This window comes from Hoplias malabaricus, chromosome 15, assembly GCF_029633855.1.
Source record: "Hoplias malabaricus isolate fHopMal1 chromosome 15, fHopMal1.hap1, whole genome shotgun sequence".
Lineage (NCBI taxonomy): Eukaryota > Metazoa > Chordata > Actinopteri > Characiformes > Erythrinidae > Hoplias > Hoplias malabaricus.
The window spans coordinates 24,604,091-24,627,467 of record NC_089814.1 but is presented as its reverse complement, the minus strand read 5'-3'; the positions used below and the strand labels follow the sequence as shown (position 1 = coordinate 24,627,467).

Sequence of the window (23,377 nt, the reverse complement as noted above, 5' to 3'; positions counted from 1 at the left end):
TCTGTCATGTACCTCTTTTCCAAAATGCCCCTCTCCTCTACCAGTGCCATGTCCCTCTGCACCACTATGTACATTTCCTCCACTTCTGCCAAGTTCCTGTTTTCCTCCATGTCCTTCTCCTCCACCATGTATATCTTCTCCACCCCTGCCATGCCCCTCTCCTCTAACATATCCCTGTCCTCCACCTCTGCCATATCCTCCTCCACCATAACCATCTTCTCCACTTCTGACATGTCCTACTGTTGCTGCATGTTCCTCTACCACACGATGTGCATCTCTTTTGCCTCCTGCATGTCCCTGTCCTTCACCAGTGTCATGTCCTTCTCCACCATTTCTGACATGTCCCACTGCTGCTGCATGTCCCTCTACCACACCATGCCCCTCTCTTTCGCCTCCTCCATGTCCCTCTACTCTTACTCTGCCATGTCCCTCTCCTCCACGTCTTACATGGCCCACTGCTCCAAGTTTGCTATATGCCTCCCCTGCGCCATGTCCTTCTAATAAACTATGTCCCTCTTCTGTGCCTCCTCCATGTCCATATGGTCTGCCTCTGCCATGTCCTTCTCCTTCAGCATGTACCTCTCCTCTGCCATGTCCCTGTCCTGCTATATGTCCCTCTACTACACCATGACCCTTTCCTGTGGCCGTGCCATGAATTACTCTTCTTCCATGTCCCCCTCCTTCACCATTTACTTCTCTTCCTATATGTCCCTCTCTTTCACCGTGTTTCCCTTCACCTATGCCATGTTCCTGCCCTCCACCTTGTCCCTCTCCACCACCCTGTCCCTCTCCTCTTCTGCCATGTTTCTTGACTCCTTGTCCACCATGTACTACTTCTCTACTTCTGATATGTCCCTCTCCTACACCATGTGCCTCTCCTCTATCTCCACTGTGTCTCTGTTCTGCACCTATGCCATGTCCCTCTACTCCAACCCCACTATGTCCCTCTCCTGCACCATGTCCCACTCCTCTCTGTTTTTCTCCTGGACCTCTGCCATATCCCTCTCCTCCACTATGTCCCACTCCTCTGCCATATCCATCTCCTCCACCATGTATTTCTTCTCCACCTCCACCATGTCCATTCCCTCCTTCATGTCTCTCTCCCATACTATGTACCTCTACTTTACCTTGTCTCTCATATTTGTCATGACCCTCTACTTCACCATGTCCCTCTAATCCATCCCCACCATATAATCGTCCTCCAGCACCATTATGTCCCTCTTTTCCACCATGTCTCTCTTCTCCATCTACGCCATATCTGTCTTCTACACTATGTCTGTCTTCTCTGTCATGTCCCTCTCCTCCTCCATGACCATTTTGTCCACCATGACCTACATTTCCATGTGCTGCTCTTATACTATATACCTCTACCCCACCATGTCCTTCTGCTGCACCATGTGTCTCTCTATCCCCACCAACAATTCCCTCTTCAACTCTGTCTCTTCTTCCCCCACCATGTCTCTCCGTTATGCCTTGTCTGTCCCCTCCAGCTCTGTCTTGTCCTTCTCCTCCACCATGTAACTCCACTCTGCCATGTTTCTCTCTTCCACCTCCATCATGTCCCTGTCCTCCATCAAATCCCTTTCCTGCTCCACCACTATATCTCTCTTCTTTATTATGTCTATTGTCTTCACCATGTCCTTCTCCTTCATGGTGTCTCTCTTTACCATCTCCACCTCCAACATTCCCTCCAATTTCTCTTTCAGATGGTCTCTCTCTTTCTTCCTGATTCATTATAGGTCTCTCTATCTTCTCTTTTTCCAAGAATCTATTGTGTTCTTCCTCTTGTCCTGTAGCTCTCTCTGTTCCTTTATTAGCCAGCAATCTATCTCTTCCTTCTTCTCTATCTGAAGTTTGTTCTCTCCCCTGTTTTTCAGATAATCTTTCTGTTTCTTCCTCACTTTCTGGTTTGACTGAGGTTTTGTCTCTCTCCTTTCTTTCTCTCGCACTCTCCATTGCTTTTTGGGTAAGGAATTCTTTCTCCTCTTCTCCTTCTTGCTTTTCTTCCTCTGGTTTTACCCTCTTGTCCTCTGAAGGTTTCAGATCACAGCAAAGGATTGGGGGGGGTCAGGAACTGTGTTAAGCCATTTTCATATATGAACTCCAGAAAATGTCCAAAGAATCAAGACTTTTTCCGGAGTTGTCCTTTCACACATGTAGTGCACAGCCAGAGCTTATGTGTCCATTCTCCTAGCTGGAAATGTTCTGCATTGCTCAGGAATGGGGTGGCGCATGCAAGAGACATGATGAGTTCATTGTTATTCTCCAGAATAACCCCCATGGGCTCACTCGGACATTACTCGGATTTGTACGAGGGCTGGCAGGATAAGTCTGGGTAATGTCCAGTACAAAGGCTTTAGACATTTGCATTCACATATAAAGCTCCTTCAGGTAAAGTCTGGAAAATCTGGGATGCGATGCATGTGTGAAAGGGCATTTAGTATTATAATGACTCATCAGATTCTACCACTGTAATGACCTATAACATACAAGGTTCAGCAGAAACATGTAAATGCTATCTCTCCCAATTCACTCTATTACCTATCACTCTTCTGTCTCTTTCTCATTTGATCCTTCAGGTTATATTTTGGGGGTTGCTGGAGGGAAGTGCCGTTTGCATTCACTTATGCTCTCTCTCTCTCTCTCTCTCTTTCTCTCTCTCCACTGTCTCTTTTTCTGTGTCTCTTTTTAATTCATACAGCAGCAAACACAGCCGTTTCTGCTCTGACCTGAGTGTCATGTTCCCCCAGGTCCTCTAATCGAATGTCTATTACAGCGTCCTGTGATCCTAACGGAGTGCTCGCCATTCGGGAAGCGTTTATTGACCACTCAAGCGATTCCCACCTCAAAAATTTGAGGTGATACACACTGGACACCACTTGTTATTCAGGTCCAGTAAAGTCTTGCACACTCACAGGGGCTCTACGATCGAATTCAGTGTGTGTGTGTGTGTGTGTGTGTCAGCAAGATTTGGGACAGGACGTATCCGCGCACTCTCTCTCTCTCTCTCTCTCTCAATGTAAGGATGGTGTCTGCAGCCATTAGCTTTTTGATGCTTATTATTTCTAGAGAGAGAGAGACAGTGAGACCACCTTCAGTGATCTCACTGTCTCACACTGTCTCACAGTGAGAACTCCAAATACAGCTAAAACCTAGAGAGGTCATGGGATCTTCACTCAGACCTTCTCTCTCAGAAAAACAGCTCCTATGATGTCTATCTTTAAGAGAGGAACATCCAGCTCAACTCTCACTTCAGCTGTGAGAAGAACAGATCAGCACTGTGTGTCTGAAAGGATGTGGAGTAAGGAAACCCTCATAGAGAAAAGGAAATAGATACAAAAGAAGAATATTCACAGATCTAACAGATAATCAACCACGGCATGTTTTTTCTCAGAACCACAGACTGTCGAGATCACAGCATTGCTGGGCTTGTTTTTGGACTAACCTATATGCCTCCACTGCGTGTAGCTCTGAGTGTAGCTAGTTTCTGAATATTTGGACTCCGTGTTGTTTATTCTCCACACGTTCAGTGTGTGAAGGCCTTTAGGGTCGAGTCTGGATGACCCTGGGACAGAGGGACAGGAATTATCCTTATCTGACACTTCATGAATATTCTAATGAATAATGCTTATGAATAATGGATCATATGCAGAAAATGAGGATTATTCATTAAAAGATCACAGCCACACTGGCACTGACAGAGAACTAAACACTGCACTCAAGTCCAGAGACTTGACCCAGACTCAACTCCTGAGACTCAAGACTCGACCCATATTCAAACCTCCAAGACTCAGGACTTGACCCAGACCAAACTACACGACTGGGGATAATATACTACATGACTCCAAACTTCCGATCCGAACACATGACTTGCGTTTTCTAGAAGACCCCTATAAACATGGACGTGCAACATCTCAAGCAGTTATTGTCTGCATTGCTATTTAAGTAGATTTAAATAAAAAAATATATATTTTTGGGTAGTGGACTGGAAGACATCATCAGCACAGTTACTACCCACTGCAGAGGGAGCTGGGTATAAGTAGTATAGCATATACTGGAGGCTACGTTCCACCTCAAATGCTTCAGAGTTGTCACACCTGCAGCTGTAGCATACTTTACAATGCTGCGTAGTTGAAGGTGGAATTGAAAACAAGAATAAAGTAGGAATAAAGACTGTAACTATGTGTTCTGTGGCTCGCTGTTGTTTCTTTTACAGATAAAATAGATTGTTGGGGGACATGTGCATCTAGCACTATGTAATGTTGTGTAGTTTTCAATGGTTGGACAGTTAAATCCATTCTCCACTATAAATCTCCACTGCACACATGGGCATTTTGCCAGATTTCTATGCTCTTTTCTCATTGGCTGTTAGTCATTCAGACTTAAGAGTGATTAAGAGTTTACACTATGAGATTACATCCAAAGTCAGGTACCCTCGTACATAACATGACTGTCCCTCCCACTGACAACTCAGATTGCACCAGAGTCTACAGACTAGACCCAACTAGGTCAGACCTGGATCGACAGGAAATTAGGCTCAAAATCAAGCTAAGAGTCATGTAGTGTAACCCCAGCTTTATATCACTACCACAAAATAGTAGACTCAAGCTTTAGGTCCCTTCCAAATGGATCCATTTGTTTTTAAAACTGAGATTCTCCTCTCTCCATTTTGGAAAATAACCCTGTCTAGACAAATATAAAAATGGTTGCATTGTCATGCCTGTTCAGTAGGGTCCATAGTGCCACTTTAGATATCAAATCACCTTGAACCATTAGAAAAACACAGATTTAATCCCATATCATTCCATACTGCCTATTTAGTGCACTAGGCAAATCATTAAATTACTGAATCTAGATCATAGTAATTCATTAAATATTTCTAATATAGCACCATTTATATTTATTCAGTAGTATATTTATTTTCTCAGATTGTGGGTATCTGAAGTCTAGTTCTATCTGTGTGTGTACACTATAGATGTATGACTTATGTACTTCACTCTGTAGGGAGTGAGGAGCTGTTTGAATTGAAGCCAGAGACAGGCATGCTGTGTGACGTCAGCATTTCCAAAAATATCCATATTTCTCGTCCACACGAGAACAGTGACAACAACATTTTCAAATATACCCACCTTGGAGAACGTTCTTAGTGACCTTAAATACAGTTTTCATGTGGACAGGAAGCAAAAACGCAGACAAATACCTTAAAAAAAATAAACTGATCCATGGGAACGCGTCTCAAAAGATACTTCATCAGAGAACTTTCATTCATTCATTATCTGTAAGCGCTTATCCAGTTCAGGGTCACGGTGTGAACAGAGCCTACCTGGAATCATTGGGCGCAAAGCAGGAATACACACTGGAGGGGGCGCCAGTCCTTCACAGGGCAACACACACACACACACACACTTTTGAGTGCCCATCCACCTACCTACGTGTGGTTTTTCTGGACTGTGGGAGGAAACCGGAGTACCCGGAGGAAACCCACGCAGACACGAGGAGAACACACCAAACTCCTCACAGACAGTCACCCGGAGCGGGAATCGAACCCACAATCTCCAGGTCCCAGAGAGTCAAGAGTTAACTTGCACATCTGAGACTCTAAAGCACTCTGACTCTAAAGCAGTTTGCAAATAACCATCACCAAATTAACTGCATATCAGCAATTTATACAGCTGTGACACACACAGAAAGCCACATACATGCCATGTGACTTTATGCTTTTTTCATTTCCAGCTGAAGGGCTGCTGTGTCTCTGACCCAGAGTCCCACTGTCCCTCCACTTGTCCATTTTTCATGCCCTTCCTTCCCCCCTCCCATCCGACTCATTTCGCTTCATGAAGGATTCATTATCTCACAAGCGCCTCAGCTTTAGTCAGTGGGTTTATACTTGTGAGTTTGTGTGCTACAGTGTTTGTGTGCGTGTGTATTTGCGTGTGTACTCTGACACATCTTGGTCTTGCATATGTTCAAATTTTTCTGCATACTTTATTATACAGAGCACTTTGCCCCTCCAATCCAGGATCACTCAATGCTCAGACCAGACATTCGCAGTTTAACCAGCTGAAAGTATGCACTCATTTCCCACAAGGCACTGCGGCTCCCCACAGTACCCCAGAGAGGAAGCTCATTAACATCAGCTGTGCTGAGATCGGCTGTTTATAACTTGGGCTGTGTTCAGTATAGCAATTATCAGTGTATACTGCACACAACCCGTGTATACTGCACACTACCAGTGTATACTGCATACTGCATACTACCACTGTATACTACATACTGCACAATACCACTGCATACTGCATACTACAAGTGTATAGTTCACATTACCATGTAATGTATTCTGTATGCTGCACACCGCCAGTGTACACAACACACTACGATTAAAACCGCATAATACAAGAATATAGTCCACACTACCAGTATCAGAGTATACTACATACTGCACTGTGCCAGTGTACACAACATACTACCAGTTTATACTGTATAATGCACATTTGCAGTGTATACTGTATAATTTACACTACCAGTACATACTGCACATGGACATTTTATACTGTATACAACACAATAGCAGTTTATATTATACACGACCACTGTATATTGCACACTACCCATGTATATTTTTATACTGCATGCTAACAGTGCATACTAAATATAATGCACACTGCTAGTGTATACAGTATACTTCACATGTCCAGTGTATTCTGCACACTAAAACTACATACTACATACTTTGAGTGTAAAATGCACACTGCCAGTGTATACTATATTCTGCAAATTTTACCTGTACTGTATAACTCAAACTACCATTGTACACATATCAGCCAAAACATTGAAAACGACCTGGGAGCTATTAAATCCAGCATAACGCACATGAATACAATACCAAGGGGTCTGTGTCACTGCAGCAGTGTGAATGATCCACCCAAATCACGCTTGCCCAGTTGGGTTTCTGACCACTGAACAATTGGGAAAGGGGACTAACTAAATTTGCAGAGATGGACTACAGTCTGTTACTGTTGAATTACAGCGTCCACCTGTGTGGTCAGTGGAACTGATAGAAAAGACAGTGAGATAGCTTAATGTTTTGGCTGAGTAGTGTATCTGAATAACTTGCGTAACGGTGTCTTACCTTCCCTCTCCATTACAGGATGCTCCCCATCTGAGGACAGCACAGCAGCTGAAGACTGAGTGGAGGTGGACATGTCTGCTATTGTGATTGACTGCAGATCTGTAAGGGAGGGTTCTGTGGGCATGGCCTCCTCTGAGGTGAGTTGAGGGAAAGATGAGGGCAGTTAGTGAGCTTTGTTGAGGAAGAAAGAATTTGTGCCTTACTCTATTGCAGTGCCACTAATAGCCACTTGGGGGCCAAATACTCACTGTCCTCTTTATAAGCTTCACTGAGTGTAAGAGGCACCACAGTGTTTTTAGATTTCTGTTACATTGAGAGTGGTCCACCATCCAAAAATATCTGGATAAGAGAACCTGTGTGGTCAGCAATTGGCCACATATAGAGGGCTTGAGGATGGGGAGTACAAACTAGATCTAGATCTAGAACACTACTCGAAATACATCACTTCTTTACAGCTAAAGCCTACATTCTTCACCGTAACTACGTGGACTAAGAACCACTTACACTTAGCAAGGTCAGCTCTCCTAAGCTTCTCACAACCGCAATTCCGTATGAAAGTATACATGGAGTTGGGGGGACTGTAAAAAGCGAATCCATGTATCTTCAGTAAGCACTTTATCCTGATCAGGGTGGTGGTTGGTCTGGAGCCCACCTGGAATCAATGGATGCAAAGCAGTAACCCACACTGGAAAGGGCGCCAGTGCATCAAAGGGCAACACACACTCACCCAGTCATTCACACACTCACACATATGGACACTGTGAGAGGAAACCAGCCTACCCAGGACCCCGAGACCCTAGAGCTGTGTGGCAGTGTGGACAGGACCTGCAGTGCCACCATGCTGCTTTTTGTAATAAAAGAATATTATTCATCAGTACGTCTGATTTTTACTCCTTTGTATCATTTCATACGGAGTGTGAGTGAGAAATATTTTCTATTTTCTGTGCAGGGGTCATCCTCACTGACCTGGGAAGAGGGAGGTGGATTCGCTGAACTCCAGGAAATCACCCACTGTGGTCAATTAAGAGAGACAACAGTAGTTTTAGTGAATCTCAGAGGCTGAAGTTAGTGTTTAAATATAACACACACACACACACACACACACGTGCGCGCACACAGTGAAATAGGCTGAGATAAATTGTCTGTGTGTGTGTGTGTGTGTGTATGTGTGAGAGAGAGAGAGAGAGAGAGAGAGAGAGAGAGTACAGTCAGGGATTATAGTGTCAGAGTGTGTGTGTGTGTGTGCGTGTGTGTGTGTGTTGGGCAGATGGTTGTGTGGTGAATGGGGATAAAGAAACACTGACCTGATAATCCTTGTCTGTGTTAGAACACATATCACACACACACAAGCGCCTGTGTATTAAAACTGCACACACACGCACACACTTTTTAAAAACCTCTTTTAGGTTACTCATATTTATTAATTACAGTACCGTGGTGTGTGTGTGTGTGTGTGTGTGTGTGTTTGGTGAAGGAAAGTATGTGGATCTCTAGACCACATGGGAAGAAGTACAGGATGATTTATGGGTTTGAGTTTGACTTTACAGAAATACGTGCAACACACACACACACACACACACACAATCACACACACACACACACACACACACATATACACATATACTGGTAACTATGGTGTATGGGGACACCTGATTCAATACCTTTATTGGGCATTATAGGGACACCACCTTCCACTTATGTTAGGGATGTGCAAGTATCTCCAAAAACATTTTTAAACCTTCTAATGATATATCCCACTTAAAATCATTATTATTATTTTAAAATCATAGAAAACCACGTACCTGACATTTTACAATCTTATTGGGATATGACCCGAATAGTGTTAACAAGGATGGTTTATAAGCACAGACCTCATACATATGAAGTCAAAATAGGGTCAAAAATTTTGAGTTAAGCAATACTCACTAATGTAACGGACTTTGTAACTGAGTTTGAGCAACTACATACACGTAAAACTAAAATCCACAAATGTATTGGAATCAGTTCTTGAACCGATTCTGTTCCTGATTCTGGGAACCTTGGTTCTTTCCACTGAACCACAGCATTTCTACACGTTTAGAGGGGGACCAGGAATACGTCATGAGCGGAGAACGCTGTGGCAGAGTTCAGAACCGTCCTGCTGATCTTGTGAACAGCGGAGAAATGTTAACAGAAGCTCAGAGCTTTAAATACAGCGTTATCGCCCAGGGGAGCTTCATAGGGTCATTTACAACATTTCATATAAATAAATAATAGGAAAAAAACAGGAACATGCTCCGTTTTTGTGTCTCTGGTGCAGTTAGGTGCAATGCCATGCCATGTGCTCTTGGTTATGTTTCTCCGCTGTCCGTAGAAACGCGGCAGTTCACTGGAAAGAACCAAGGTTTCAAGAATCAGGAATAGAACCTGTTCAAGAACCAGAGTTCTTTTGGTGGAAAAGCGCTATGGTTGACAGCAACAAATCAGTGTTCTGATTGGTTAAACAAACCTCGCGATCTGATTGGTCCAGCTAAAGCTTTCCTATTGGTCCATCAATTGGCCGTCAAAACAGGGTCTTAAATCCACAACTGCAAAAAGAGATTCGCACACGCAGCAGAGAAGGCGAATGTGTGAATTTTTTCCACCTCATTCAAAAACTCCCACTGTCACATTTGGAACCTTATAAAGGTTTGCTCTTGCACATTTTAAGCCATTTGAGAAGGTACTGATTCACAGATTCACGACATTTGATTTACAAATGCAAATCTTTTTTTTTACACATTTGTGATTTTAAGTTATTATTATTGTTGTTGTTTTAAATTTGTGCATTCCAGTACATCTGTGGATTTTAGTTTTATGTGTATGTAGTTGCTCAAACGCAGTTACAGATTTCGTTTTATGTGTATGTAGTTGCTCAAACGCAGTTACAGATTTCGTTTTATGTGTATGTTGTGGCTCAAACGCAGTTCAAGGTCTGTTACATTTGTGAGTATTGTTTTACAAACCCAAAATCTTTTTGACCATTTTTTGACTCCATACCATACACAACACACAAACACGAACAGATACTGTCTTAAGAGGACAAGCCAGGCATTAAAGGACATATAATTTGCCTGTCAAATATGACTACAATTTTATTGTTTTAACCAATCTGTCATCAATCATTTTTATTTATTTTTAATAACTGCTCGCATATACACTATACCTACAACACATGACATACAAAAGTAATATTTTGTGAGAGGCATGCAACACTAATGTGAATGAAACAGCGACAGTTGACTTTTATCTCGTCTCTGACAGCATTACGTCAGTTTTTAATTTTATGTTAAATGTAACTATGGATATTGGTGTATAACTATAAAACTGCAGTCATAGTAGAGAATATATATTGTCTGAAATATATTGCATAACAATCATCAGCTAAGCATGACAATATATAATATTTAAAATAATAAGTCAACAGGTTCACAATATAAAACCATATTACACATGGGCTCAAGAAGCAGAGCAAAACTGGGAACTTTAAATTAAATATTCATTCATTCATTCATTCATTCATTCATTCATTCATTATCTGTAACCGCTTATCCAATTCAGGGTCACGGTGGGTCCAGAACCTACCTGGAATCATTGGGCACAAGGCGGGGAATACACCCTGGGGGGGCGCCAGTCCTTCACAGGGCTTAAATTAAATAATTTATCATTTATATTTACTGAAGTACTCACCGTTCTAAATATTAAACAGTGTATACTTAAAAAAATATTCTGCCAAGACACAAATGTAAAACATTAATAACAATTGCGGTTGCAGTCATACATTTTTCTGATGAGAATTTGTTTTAGCTTTTTTTTCCCCTTTTAAAAGCAAGCAATCTCAAGGTTTTAGCATGTTTGCTGCATTTTTCCCCATTAGACTGTGGATAGGATAGGATTGAGATAAGATAAAAAAAAAGAAAAAAACTTTTCATATTCGGGGGATTTTCACAAGCAAAATGTATTAAATGTATTAAAGACAAAGACATTTTTGCCAGTTACTTTGAAGTAAAATTCAATGGAAAACAATGCAAAAGCAACAAAACAGCATGCCAAGTATCAGAAAAGTTGTTTATTCTGAAATCACTCAAAATTATTTCATGTTACCTTTACAGACTATATATAAACTTTTTTTTTCAAGCCTTAGAAGAAACTGAATTCATAAGTTATTCTAATTAAAAACAAATATTCCTCCCACTGAACAACAGTCTAAATAAGGTATGTCTAATTGTTTAAGTGTACCTATTTGTGATACATGTAAAATTGAATTGATAACAGTCGTAACATCAATTCTGATGAGAAACCACCTGGCTCAACCAACCATACAACAGTCTACACGTCGCCTTCCACTGGGCAGAGTCCACACACGTCTGTTCCCACTGAATGACAGTCTACGGTCTCTGCTGATAATAAATCTGTGGAATTAGTTTTCTCTGTCGTGGTAGAAGTTTTTTAACCCTTGTATGGTATTCAGATCAAATTGACCCGTTTCTAATTTTACAAGAATAAAAGTGGTAAAAGTAATTTTTATTTCTACCTGAATCTCAATAGCCTCAGCTTATTTTCTGTGATAAACTTTTAGAAACAAAAATAATAATTGAGCACACGTGCTGCTATACCCTTTTATATCCTTCACATGGTTTTTGGATCAGTTTGACCCTCATACACAGACACACACAGACACACAAGCACACACACACACACACACACAAGCACACAATCACACACACACACACACACACACACACACACACACACACCAAGTACAGTTAAGATCGTTACTCCATGTTTCTGCCTGGTGTGTACTATAATCCAGAGGAGAGAAGGATTGATGTAATTTACTCCTAGATAGAGGGGAGACTGAGGGAAAACCAGAGTCCAAGACTCTGAAGAAAAGGGAGTCAGAGTAAATCCAAATCTTATTCAACAAATTTCCAGTGTCTGAACCGAATATGAGTGCCGAGTGTGAATAACAGTCTTGTGGTGTGACATAACCAAAGATCAGCGATGTGGCGTCTGGGCCGCCCCACGAAACCTTGATGAAAAATCTAGCATGTTCAAATTTTTTGGACCTTTTCGCCTAATTCCTGTAGAACAGACACTGCTTTCTGATCAAGATTGGAATGTATTTACTTCTATTATATTAATTCTATTGTATACTATTTGTACAATGGAGTTATAAAAAAATCAAATTCATTTGAACGTTTTAGGCACAGGCACTTTTAGTCTGCTATAACTACATTAACTCTTTTGATTATAAATTTTTAATCATGAAGTACATACTAATGATTATTAATTATGCAGTAACTACTGTTGATTATTGATTATGAAGCATCTACTATTGATTACTTATTATGCAGTAACTACTACAAATTACTTTGTAGTAAATACCAATAATTATAGATTATGCCATAACTCCTAATTACTAAATATGCAGAACTACTGCATACTACTACTGCATGTTTATGCAATGACTACCATGAACTAACATTAGTATATTATATATATATATATATATATATATATATACATACATATTTAGTAACTACTAGGAATTTTACTGTATTAATACAGTTATACAGATAATTATACAGTATCCAGTATAGATTATTCAGTGTCTACAATATACTGCTCAGTTTGATATCCAGTATGATTTATTCACAATCTGTTATAAACAGTTCAGTATCTAGTATGATTTTTTTTACTATCTGTTAAAACAGCTCATTATCCAATATGAATTTTTCAATATCTATAACAAACCGCTCAGTAACTTATTAACTGTTATAAACAGTTCATTATTCTATGAGAATCCTTGGGTAACTGGTATAAAACATGCATTATCCAATATGAATTATCTGGTATGAAGTCTGTGAAGGTGAGATTGTGTGCTTTGTGAACCCGAGTGGAGGTTCAAACAGAAGTGAGGAGCTTGTGGTGAGGGATTCTGTGATGGAGCTCCGGTGCGAGTCGTGATTGTGATGGTCATGCAGTCAAACCACAAACTCCCACTCTCCCCTGGAGAAACCACAGCAGCTGGAGAGAGAGAGAGAGAGAGAGAGAGGCAGAGAGAACAAGCGAGAGAGTGTTGTTTCCAGAGCTTTCTTTAAAAGTGTGTGGAGCTGAGCTGGGGGCGTGTCCTCAGAGAGAATCTCTAATCACACTCCTTCTGTTCCACCCCTCCGGGAATCACTACATCCTTCCTCTCTCTCTCTCTCTCTCTCTCTCTCTCTCTCTCTCTCTCTCTCTCTCTTCTCTCTCTCTCTCCCTCTCTCTCTCTCTCTCCCTCACTCTCTCTCTCTCTCATTCTCTTTCACTCTCGCTCTCTCTCACTCTTTCTTTCTCTTAGTATTCCTGCACTTTGTGTTGCTGTGACGATGATGAAAGGCCTGGGACAGTCGGCCTATTAAAAATGAAGCAGCTAGAACCGGGGAAAGAACATGGAACAACAGAATGAGAGAAAGAGAGGGAGAAAAGAAGGAATGATTGACATATGGGGCTGGAGGGAGAAGAGAGAGAGAGAGAGAGAGAGAGAGAGAGAGAGAGAGAGTGGTGGTTGGGAGCAGAACATCTCTACTTACTGGAACCAGAGGAGGTACCAGCCTGAGCACCTGGGAAAGCGAGAGAGAGAGAGAGAGAGAGAGAGAGAGAGAGAGAGAGAGAGAGAGAGAGAGAGATTATTTTTAGGCAAGTGAATTATTTTTTACATTGTACAAATATCAGCCATAACATTAAAGCCACCTCCTTATTTATAACACTCATTATCCACCCTCTCAGCTCCACTGACCACACAGAATGTAATCACTGCACAGTTTATGGTCATTGTCTTTCATCAGTGGACACAGGACGCTACCCACAGGATGCTGTTGGCTGGATATGTTTGGTCAGTGGACTATTCTCAGTCCAGCAGTGGAACTGAGGAGTTTAAAAACTCAAGCAGCACTGCAGTGTCTGATCCATTTATACTAGCCCAACACAGAGTAACATATCACCACCTCATCAATGTCAGTAAAGCGTTGAGAATGATCCATCACCTAAATCATACATGCTCCTGTGAGGGTCCTGACCACTGAAAAACAGGGTGAAAGGGGAAAAAGTAACAGACAAGGACAGCAGATGGGCTACAGCCTGTAAGTGCAGAACAACACAGTGCACCTGTATGGACAGTGAAGCTCATAGAATAGAGACTGAGAGTAGGAGTGAAGGACTGGTTTTAATATTATGGCTGGTGGGTGTATAACTATAACTCTGTTATGATAAACAGAGGAGGAGATAAAAATAACAGGTTGTGTTTCTCCTCTACCTGCTGGAAATGGGCTGTTCTAGGCCAGGATCAGTGTGTGTGTGTGTGTGTGTGTGCGCGCGCTCTTTGGGAATTGGGCCTCCACACCAGCGGTCTTGATCTTGCTGTGAACTGACAGATCTGTGCAAGCTAAAAGGCACTGCGGCTCCAAAGAGAAAGAGCAAGCGAGAGAGAGAGAGAGAGAAAGAGAGAGAGAGAGAGAGAGAGAGAGAGAGATACAGTATGTGAAAGTGAGAGAGTGAGTGTTGGTGTAGTGCAGATTTGCAGGATGCAGGATTCAGAGTGTTGCAGTGAGTTGCGGCTGCAATTTGCTTGAAGCGTGTGTGTGTGTGCGCGCAAGTGTGTGTGTTTGTGTGTGTGTGTGTGTGTGTGTCCTAGATCATTATTTGATCACAGAATCTGCAGGATAGATGGAAGGTTCCTTCTTGTCTTTAAGAGGATTTCCCTCTTCATATACCCAACTTTCCTTCTTTCTTTCATTCTTTCCTTCTCTCTCTCTCTCTCTCTCTCACTCTCTCATTATTCCTCACTCATCCTCTCCCTTTCCCTCTATTGTCCTCTTGGTGTGGCCTTGCTGAAGAGTATTAAAGTCATTGTATGCTGGTACTGCCCCTGAGATCAGTGGAGAGTGACTCTGAAGATTTTACAGTGGTAATCCGAGGCATTCTCTATCCTGATTGGTCTGTGGTGGATGGCATATGACGGTCTTTCAGGGCTCTTGGAGTGAAAGCAGAGGAAGAGCCCTTCAAGGCGACACGTCACAGTCAGCTTCTAATACAAATGTACCATTCCTCCACAAAAGATGCAGAGCTTCTAAATGAAACTCCATGCCTTTTAAAGTGGAATGATATGATCGAGGGGGAAAAAATGACTGTTGTTTGTACGTGGCTGAAGTTTAACTAGTGTGTACATTTTTATTCACTGTTTGAGTTAGAACAGAAACTTGTTTGTAACTCAAGTTTAGTTTTGTAGAACAGTCTGTGTTTACTTTCATGCAGTTAGCGATCTCTCAAATTTGACATTAATTCCACCTTAAGTAATCTGAAACAGCAAAAATATTCAATATTACCCACATATGGAGCAGGAATAAAGAAATACTGTCATCTTGGTTCATGCTTTTCAACATTTGGAGTTCTCTCTGTTGTCTAATTAACTCCAGATGCCTTTTCACTGCTGTGAGCTGCGAGAGAGAGGGAGCCTAGCCTACCAGACCAAAACCATTTGTTTTTTTTAGCCATTTATTGACACCAGGGGTATTGTAAACGCAATAGAGAGAGAGTAGTAGTAGCTACAGTCTCCAGTAGCAAATGGTGAGGACACATCATCAGAATTTGGATAAAATTATGAATGTCAACTTAAAGTCAATGCGCATGCTTCTCCTTAGAACACTACATAAAGAAAAACATCTGGAAGGTTTCAAAAGGCATCCCCTACTGGGTAGCCCTGCTATTGTCTGTGGAGGGGTCAGCATGGACTTAGACCCCTATCATTTGGGCCTGATGGGGACTGTCCCCTGTATTTAAAACTGAGGGGATGGGAAGACGTATTAGAGTGAAAACAACAGCCTCTCTCACACTCCCTGATGGAGGAATGCTTCAGAGGCTCCAGCCTGTCTTCTTCAAGCAGCTTAAAGAGCTCCACTCAAACTTCTGAAAGTCAAAGCTGTGGTTCCAAATACTCTCTGCTGCTGCAAAATACGAGCTAGTCTTCATATCGGTGTCTGATCCAATCCGAAAAGACATCCCATACGTATATTCCGCTCCCACCTTCCTCTCTGCTATCTCCGTCCTCTTATTCTCTCTCGTCATCCTCTCATTCTCCAGACTCTAATTTCACTCTCTGGTTCTCTATTGCACCAGTCTTTCCCTCCTTTCCCATCACTCCTTCCTCGGAATGTCAGGCAGACGTGATCGGCTGTCGGTGTTTGCCTCTTTGTTCTGTTGGCGCTGGTGAACGCTTCTCTGGAATTATTAAAGACGTGCTCTAAAGGGAACACATCATGGCATCTCTGGGAATTGGAATCATATCCGAGTGTGACATTAACCTGGTTTAGGCGGTGCGCAGATGTTAAAGACCAGTTGTTACTAGCATGTTACTACAATGTTGCTATATCAGTGAAGTAGTGAAACTACCTCATATAATAGTATGGTTCAGCGGAGGATACACATGGCAGACCACCCCTCTGCATCTGGGCAAGTCTGAAACATCTGGGTGTCTGTGTAATAGGATTTCCTATTAATACATGTGTTTCAAGGTGTTTATACGAATATATGTTGTGTATTACAATGTAACAACGTTGTTGTGTAGTTACACAATGCTTGGAGGAGCATGAATAAGACTATTGCATATGTATCTGTGTGCATGTGTGTGTGTGTGTTTGTGATGCTCACATATGTTGGGGGAGCCATTAGGTGTTGGCAGGTAAGACCCTGCTTTCCAGCTCTTGGCTTTGAAGCCCTTCTTGCAGCGCTGACAATCCTGCCCTGTGGTGTTGTGGTCACAGACACACTGCAGGTTACCGTCCACAAACACACACTGCCCTGCATGCAGGTTACATTTACACCTGGAGAGAGGAGAGAGAGAGAGAGAAAGACAGAGAGAGAGAGAGAGCGAGAGAGAGAGAGAGAGAGAGAGAGAGAGAGAGAGAGAGAGAGAGAGAGACGAGGGAGTGTGTGTGAGAGAGATATTAGATAACTGCTGTGGAAAGATTGATATGTGTGCTCTTCATGTGTGTGTGTGTGTGTGTGTGCGTGTGTGTGTCTGAGAGAGAGAAGATTAAATCATGCAGCATCGTTTAGAAATCTATAAATACATAAACGATAAACACCTGACAAACACGGCCCCTCGTCGTCTCATATCCCACCAAATTCTGCTGATGGATTTCAGAAATACTTATTACACCAGTGTGTGTGTGTGTGTGTGTGTGTGTGTGTGAGGAGGGAGCTCAGGTGTGCTGTTGTTGTTTGGTATATTGGGTTCGCCTGCATAGAAATGAGGGTTTTGTGTAAGACCAACTAGGCCTCGTTTTAAACGAACCCTTTCCACCTGAGCAGCTGTGTGTGTGTGTGTGTGTGTGTGTGTGTGTGTGTGTGTGTGTGTGTGTGTGTGTGTGCGTGTGTGTATGAGATAGAGAGAGAGAGAGAGAGATGAGGAGGGCACGTTGCTCCAGTCCAGTTTGTTCTGCTGGAGTGAGTACAGATCCATCAGCATCAAATATTCACAACCTGCTTCTGTACATCTGACCAGCCTTCATCCCTTCCCTCCATCCCTCTCTCTTTCCCCTCCCTCACTCTCTGTCTGTACTCTTTATGTATACTCACTCTCCCTTCTTTTCCTCTTCTTTGCACTTGTTCTCACTGTACTCTCTCACTGTACGTTCTTTTCTCTTGTCATTACTCAGATTCAGATTCAGATGTGCTTTATTAGCATGTCAGGTTAAATGCCTATGTTGCCAAAGTAATGCAGGTTAAACAAATCTCATTTAAATAGAAATCAACAGGTAAAGATGTAAACCAAGCACTGGAGCAGAGTCGGGTCAGACAGCTGGAGCTCTCTGTTTTTTCTCTGATCCTGTGGCCGTTTTGTATAAATTCTGCCAATAAACCTATTGTTACTCTCACACTGTACACACACCTCTCCTCCCTCTATATCTTTCCGTCTCTCTCTCTCTCTCTCTCTCTCTCTCTCTCTCTCTCATCCTGGTCTGACAGGTTCTCTGAGCTCTGCAGTGAGAAGAACGAAGGCCACTCTGCATTCTTAGTGGTCATGTCACAGTGAAGACTGACAGGAACACTGTTCTCTTATAGAAAAGAGCAGACCGGACATTAGGGAACACATTAGGGAACACCCAGGTTTTTATTATTTTCCTTTAGATTCACTGCTGCATGTGTTTGGTGGTGGGGTGTGGTCGGGTGGAGGCATCTGCGTCTTTTCTAACTTACACTTTTATCCTGGAACTACGGAGGGTTCATAGAAAAAATTCTGCCAAACTTTCATTGGTTTAATGCTATACATATTAACGTTGACATCATTAATATTAATATCTTTACTATTCATACCACCTATTACTGTGGTAACATGTTTTTTTTTGTTTGTTTTTTTTTTTATTAGGGCGGTTGCTGTGGGTGGGTAGGTCTCAGGCGGAAGTTTCTAGGACTGTATTCAGGTTGGGTTTGAAATTCCAGGCCTGATTACAGCCCTACAGTCCAGAGGCCATGTCGATCCCTCTGTAGGGCTCTTCTCTTGAGGGAAGTCAGGATCCTGCTGGTACTGGAGCACAGCCCAGAGGGCAGCTGGGTCAGCAAAATCCACCTTGACCATCTGGCACCTCCATGACCTCTCACCAACCCACACACACACACAGACACGTCATCCCTGTAATTTCTCACCAACACAAACATTTGCTTATATCTTTAAAGTGAAACTCCACAGAGGCATTCAGTCTCACACACACACACACACACAATAACTTCTCATTTCAGAAGAATGTATTGTTATTATACACGGAACACTATCACATCATCTCTCTCTCTCACTCTCTCTCTCTCTCTCTCTCTCTCTCTCTCTCTCTCTCTCTCTGTCAATCTCTTTCTCTCTCAACAGAACACACCCTGGTGTGGGGCTATGTTTTGAACAGACCCAGGTTTTATAATTGTTTCTTATTAATATATTTGTATGGTTTTTATCATATTTATTGGCTGAAATGACTTTGAGTGATTCCTGAATGCTCTCACTTGATTAAAATAAAGCTCCCTCAAAGCTCTCAAAAATAAATAAAAATAAATAATCCTCACTTTCTCTCTCTCTGGGTATTAGATGTTGGTGCTGCAGTTGACGGAGGGATGGAGAGAGTGGTGTTTAGAGGAATAAATAAAGAAGAGAAAAACAAACATCAGTGCAGAGACTCTGGAGACGAGGAGCAGCTGGAGGAGCACTTAATGACTCTATCTCTGTTTTTCCTTCTGTCATTCCTTCTATCACTCCATCACCCTGTTCACTCCATCTTCTCTCTCTCTCTCTCTCTCTCTCTCTCTCTCTCTCTCTCTCCTCTCTCTTGCACACACACACACACAAGCACACACACACACACACACATATTTTCAGCACCAAGTTAACTCTTCACTCTTCTTTCCTCTCATACTCTCTCTCTCTTACTGTTATCTCCCTCTTCCTTTTCTGATTTCAGTCTCCACCTTTTGTCTTTCTTTTTAGCAGATTCTTTCTTCTCACGTTTAATCTCTTGCTTTACTTTCTTTCCCAACCCTAACTCTCTCTCTCTCTCTCTCTCTCTCTCTCTCTCTCTCTCTCTCCCACTCTCTTTCTAGGGATTTAATTAAGAATTCATTTCCTCAGAGGCCAATTCACAGAGAGAGAGAGAGAGAGAGAGAGAGAGAGAGATGATGAAAGTAAGAAAACATGTGAAAGGGGGCTGAATGCAGAGCAAGAATCATTGCTCATAGTGAGCTCATAGTGTGTGTGTGTGTGTGTGTGTGAGAGAGAGAGAGAGAGAGAGAGAGAGAGAGAGAGAGAGAGAGGTGGTAGATGGTAGATGGTAAATTTGCTCTAATTGGACATGACTGCGTTTGTGTTGCAGCTTCATAAATACGTTCTGGGTGAAGGAGGATATTGATTTCCTTTACCCAGACCACCACTGCTTTACCTCACACACACACACACACACACACACACCACGCTGTTCAAATTTTCACAAGTCAGGTTCCTCCTGTTCTCTCTCCTGAAAGCAACTGATGCTCTTCACAACATCCAGCGAGTCAGGGGTCTTATCTCCACTCCCACCTCACACACTCTCACTGTTCATCACTCTGACCTCACCTGCTCTCCTTCTATTAGCCACTCATCTATTTCATCAAAAAGGAAAGAGAGAGAGAGAGAGAGAGAGAGAGAGAGAGAGAGAGAGAGAGAGAGAGAGCTCCTGGAGACTAAACAAAGTCTGTAGGCCTAATCCTTAGTGGATTACACACTGTGGTGGTCAAGCGGTCACTGAGCATGCTCAGTAGGTCATGAGTTCATTGGCTGCGTTTAGAGACGACCTTCAAACAACCTCACCAGTCTGCTTCCATGGATTATAGAGCTCTCTCTCTCTCTCTCTCTCTCTCTCTCTCTCTCTCTCTCTCTCTCTCTCTCTCTCTCTATGTCTCTGTCTCTGTCTTTTTCTGGCCAAATGTGCTGTTGCATGCCGACCAAACCTGAATTTGTAAATCTGTCTTAATAAATATTAGCCACAAGGGGGCACTAAACAGAGGTCTCCAATGTAGTTTTCTGAAAAGTCCCAGACACACAATAAGCTGTAAACACTGTTACACAACAACACAACAAACTCAGCACACGTCACATTTTCCCCTGCAGCCAGCCCTTCCTCCAACCACCCATCCATTAATTAATTAATCTATCCAATCATCCAGTCTCTCAACTTGTCCTTCCATTCTAACATATCCATATAATATTGCAGTTTGTCTGTTTTGATTGTGGTTAATTTAACAAATTAACAAATAGCCATTGTTAATTTCATGAAAACAACTACTACATATATATATATATATATATATATATATATATATATATATATGAAACTAACTAAAATGAAATAATATATTAAAGAGGAGAAATTTGACAAAATATTTTGCACTTTTTGGCAATGAAAATCCTAAACGAAGATTGGAAAGACTGATAAATGACCTGATATTTCTGATTTGGGAACAAAAAATATAACGTTAAATAAGAAAATTATCCGACTATTTATTGTTGCCACGGTAACGAGACAGGGTTACTATTCCAGGGTGGGTGGAGTCAAGTGGAGTCAACTCACAATTAATCAATCCTTTCGTGATTCTGGGCCCATTTAAGCACCGTCATTGACAAATGACATATCACGGACGAGAAGTTTGTTGTTGCCGCCATTTTGGCAGTCAACCGTAGCCAAGGCTGTACTGGAACTATTAAACTCTGAGAATATTCTTTTGCTCATTTCCTATTACTAGTGAAAAAATATGATTGCATTGTGTGCAAGATTTCAGGACTAAATCCCACAATAAATAAATGTAAAGATGTTACTGGAAGATTTTAAATATTTTTAAAAACTTTTGTTAATATCTCCTAAAGAGCTAATATACAAAATAATACCATAAAAAATCTTGAATATTTCTTGTTTACTTTAGTACCTTGCCAAAAGCTGAGCTGTTTCATTAAGATGCCACAATACTGTTTTTTAAATATACATTTAGGTTGAATATTGGCTCTGGTTTAGAGCCAATTTCCATTTCAGGGTTGCAGTGGGTCCAGGGCCTACCTAAAATTCCTGAAGGGCGGGGGCAATCCTTCACAGGGCGACACACACTCACACCTATGGACAATTTAGAGTAGCCAATCAAGTTACCAATATGTGTTTTTGGACTGTGGGAGGAACCTGGAGCCCCCCAACACACAATTCCTGCTCCCCGGAGCTGTGTGACAGTGTTTATTTATTTAGTGTGACTACTTGTCACACCGTGCCACCAAACACTTTGCAGGTTTTTAAACAACAAAGTGCACTGTGGGTATCTGATATCCACTAGTGTCAGTTAGCGTACATCTTTTGCTGTGCACTGTGGGATTGTTTGAGTGCACAGAATGTTGTCCACTATGTTTTTGGACTATACTACAGAATGGCGGAAACCCAAAATAGTGCCCAGTGAGGGACCAGTTTTAAACTAAATCAAAACTATCACTGGTGCAGCTGAAGACCTCAGAACCTTATGGCAGGTGTGTCCCCCCTGTATATGCGTCTGTGTCATTGATATGCTTTAATTGGTGACCCTTCTGACATGTGTCCTTGGTGGACGTCCATGTCCACATACCTCATCTCCAGAATCAGACACACCTGTTGGGTTGGGGTTAGGGGTCTGTTGTTTCATGTGGTTTTGGTATTGTCTCAAGGTCTGTGTCCTCCTCCTGCTTCTACAGAACCTTATTTTGGACAAGAGCCCGGTGAGGTTCTGCCGCCACATTAAAGACAGTGAAGTTTCAGAGAGTGGACATCTCTGAGGCTCTCCTTCTGTTCTCTAATGAAACAATAGGGATTGAAGGAGCAATTTAATCCCATCGGTTGAGCCACTTAACTCAGAGTCCACACGGAAAGCAGCGCAGGAAGCCTCTGTGTCAACAGTAGAGAGACTTCCTGCAGCCGCTCTCTCTTTCTCTCTCTCTCTCTCTCACACACACACACACACACACACACACACACACACACACACATACACTTGCACACACGTTAACACAAACTGCCAACATCTGTCACATTAGCTGAACGATGTGGGAAAGGGAGGGCCATCCCATGCACTCAGAGAGCAAGCCCACCTGAGCTCATTACGATTCCTGGTTTCTTGGATGCCAGGAATTAGTCCGGAGTTCTCCCAAGAGTCTGGAGAGGTCAGCACCTAGACCCCGGCACCATGCAGGAGCCCAACAGCAGGACATCTGACCACAGGGGCCACAAGAAATGTCTAGACCCAAGTGTTTGAGACACACACACACAAATACAGAGAGAGAGAGAGAGAGAGAGAGAGAGAGAGTGCGTCTGTTGCAGCTGTCAGTTGGGTGTGTTACTGTACTGCATCACGCAAGGTGAATAATTTACAAACACTGCAGCAAAAAGGTGTGTTTTTCACACACACACCGCACACACACACACACACACACACCTTCCATTCATACATCCCTATACAAACTTCAATATATATCTCCATCTACATCTACATCCCTCTCTCCAAACCTCCATCCACCCTTCTCTGTCTATTCCTTAATCCAACCCTCCATCCAAGTTTCCACCCCTCCATCCCTCTGTCCCTCTCTATGTCCCACTGTCCCTCTCTTCGTCCCTCCAGCAAGGGTGGAGGTGTTGTGAGGGCGCTGGCTATGGACGAGACATTCTGGAGTTG

The 23,377-nt window shown here is 42.3% G+C and overlaps 1 protein-coding gene across 1 annotated transcript in view; it reads right to left on the bottom strand.

The window, feature by feature from the left end:
- ntng2b (netrin g2b) overlaps nt 1-23,377 on the bottom strand; it is an 83,916-nt gene that overhangs the window by 21,496 nt on the left and 39,043 nt on the right. The window contains exons 4-5 of the mRNA XM_066645564.1: nt 16,835-17,007; nt 13,723-13,752 (exon numbers count right to left, since the gene is read on the bottom strand). Of these exons, the coding sequence (XP_066501661.1) occupies nt 13,723-13,752; nt 16,835-17,007 (203 nt within the window). The remainder of the gene's footprint in view (nt 1-13,722; nt 13,753-16,834; nt 17,008-23,377) is intronic.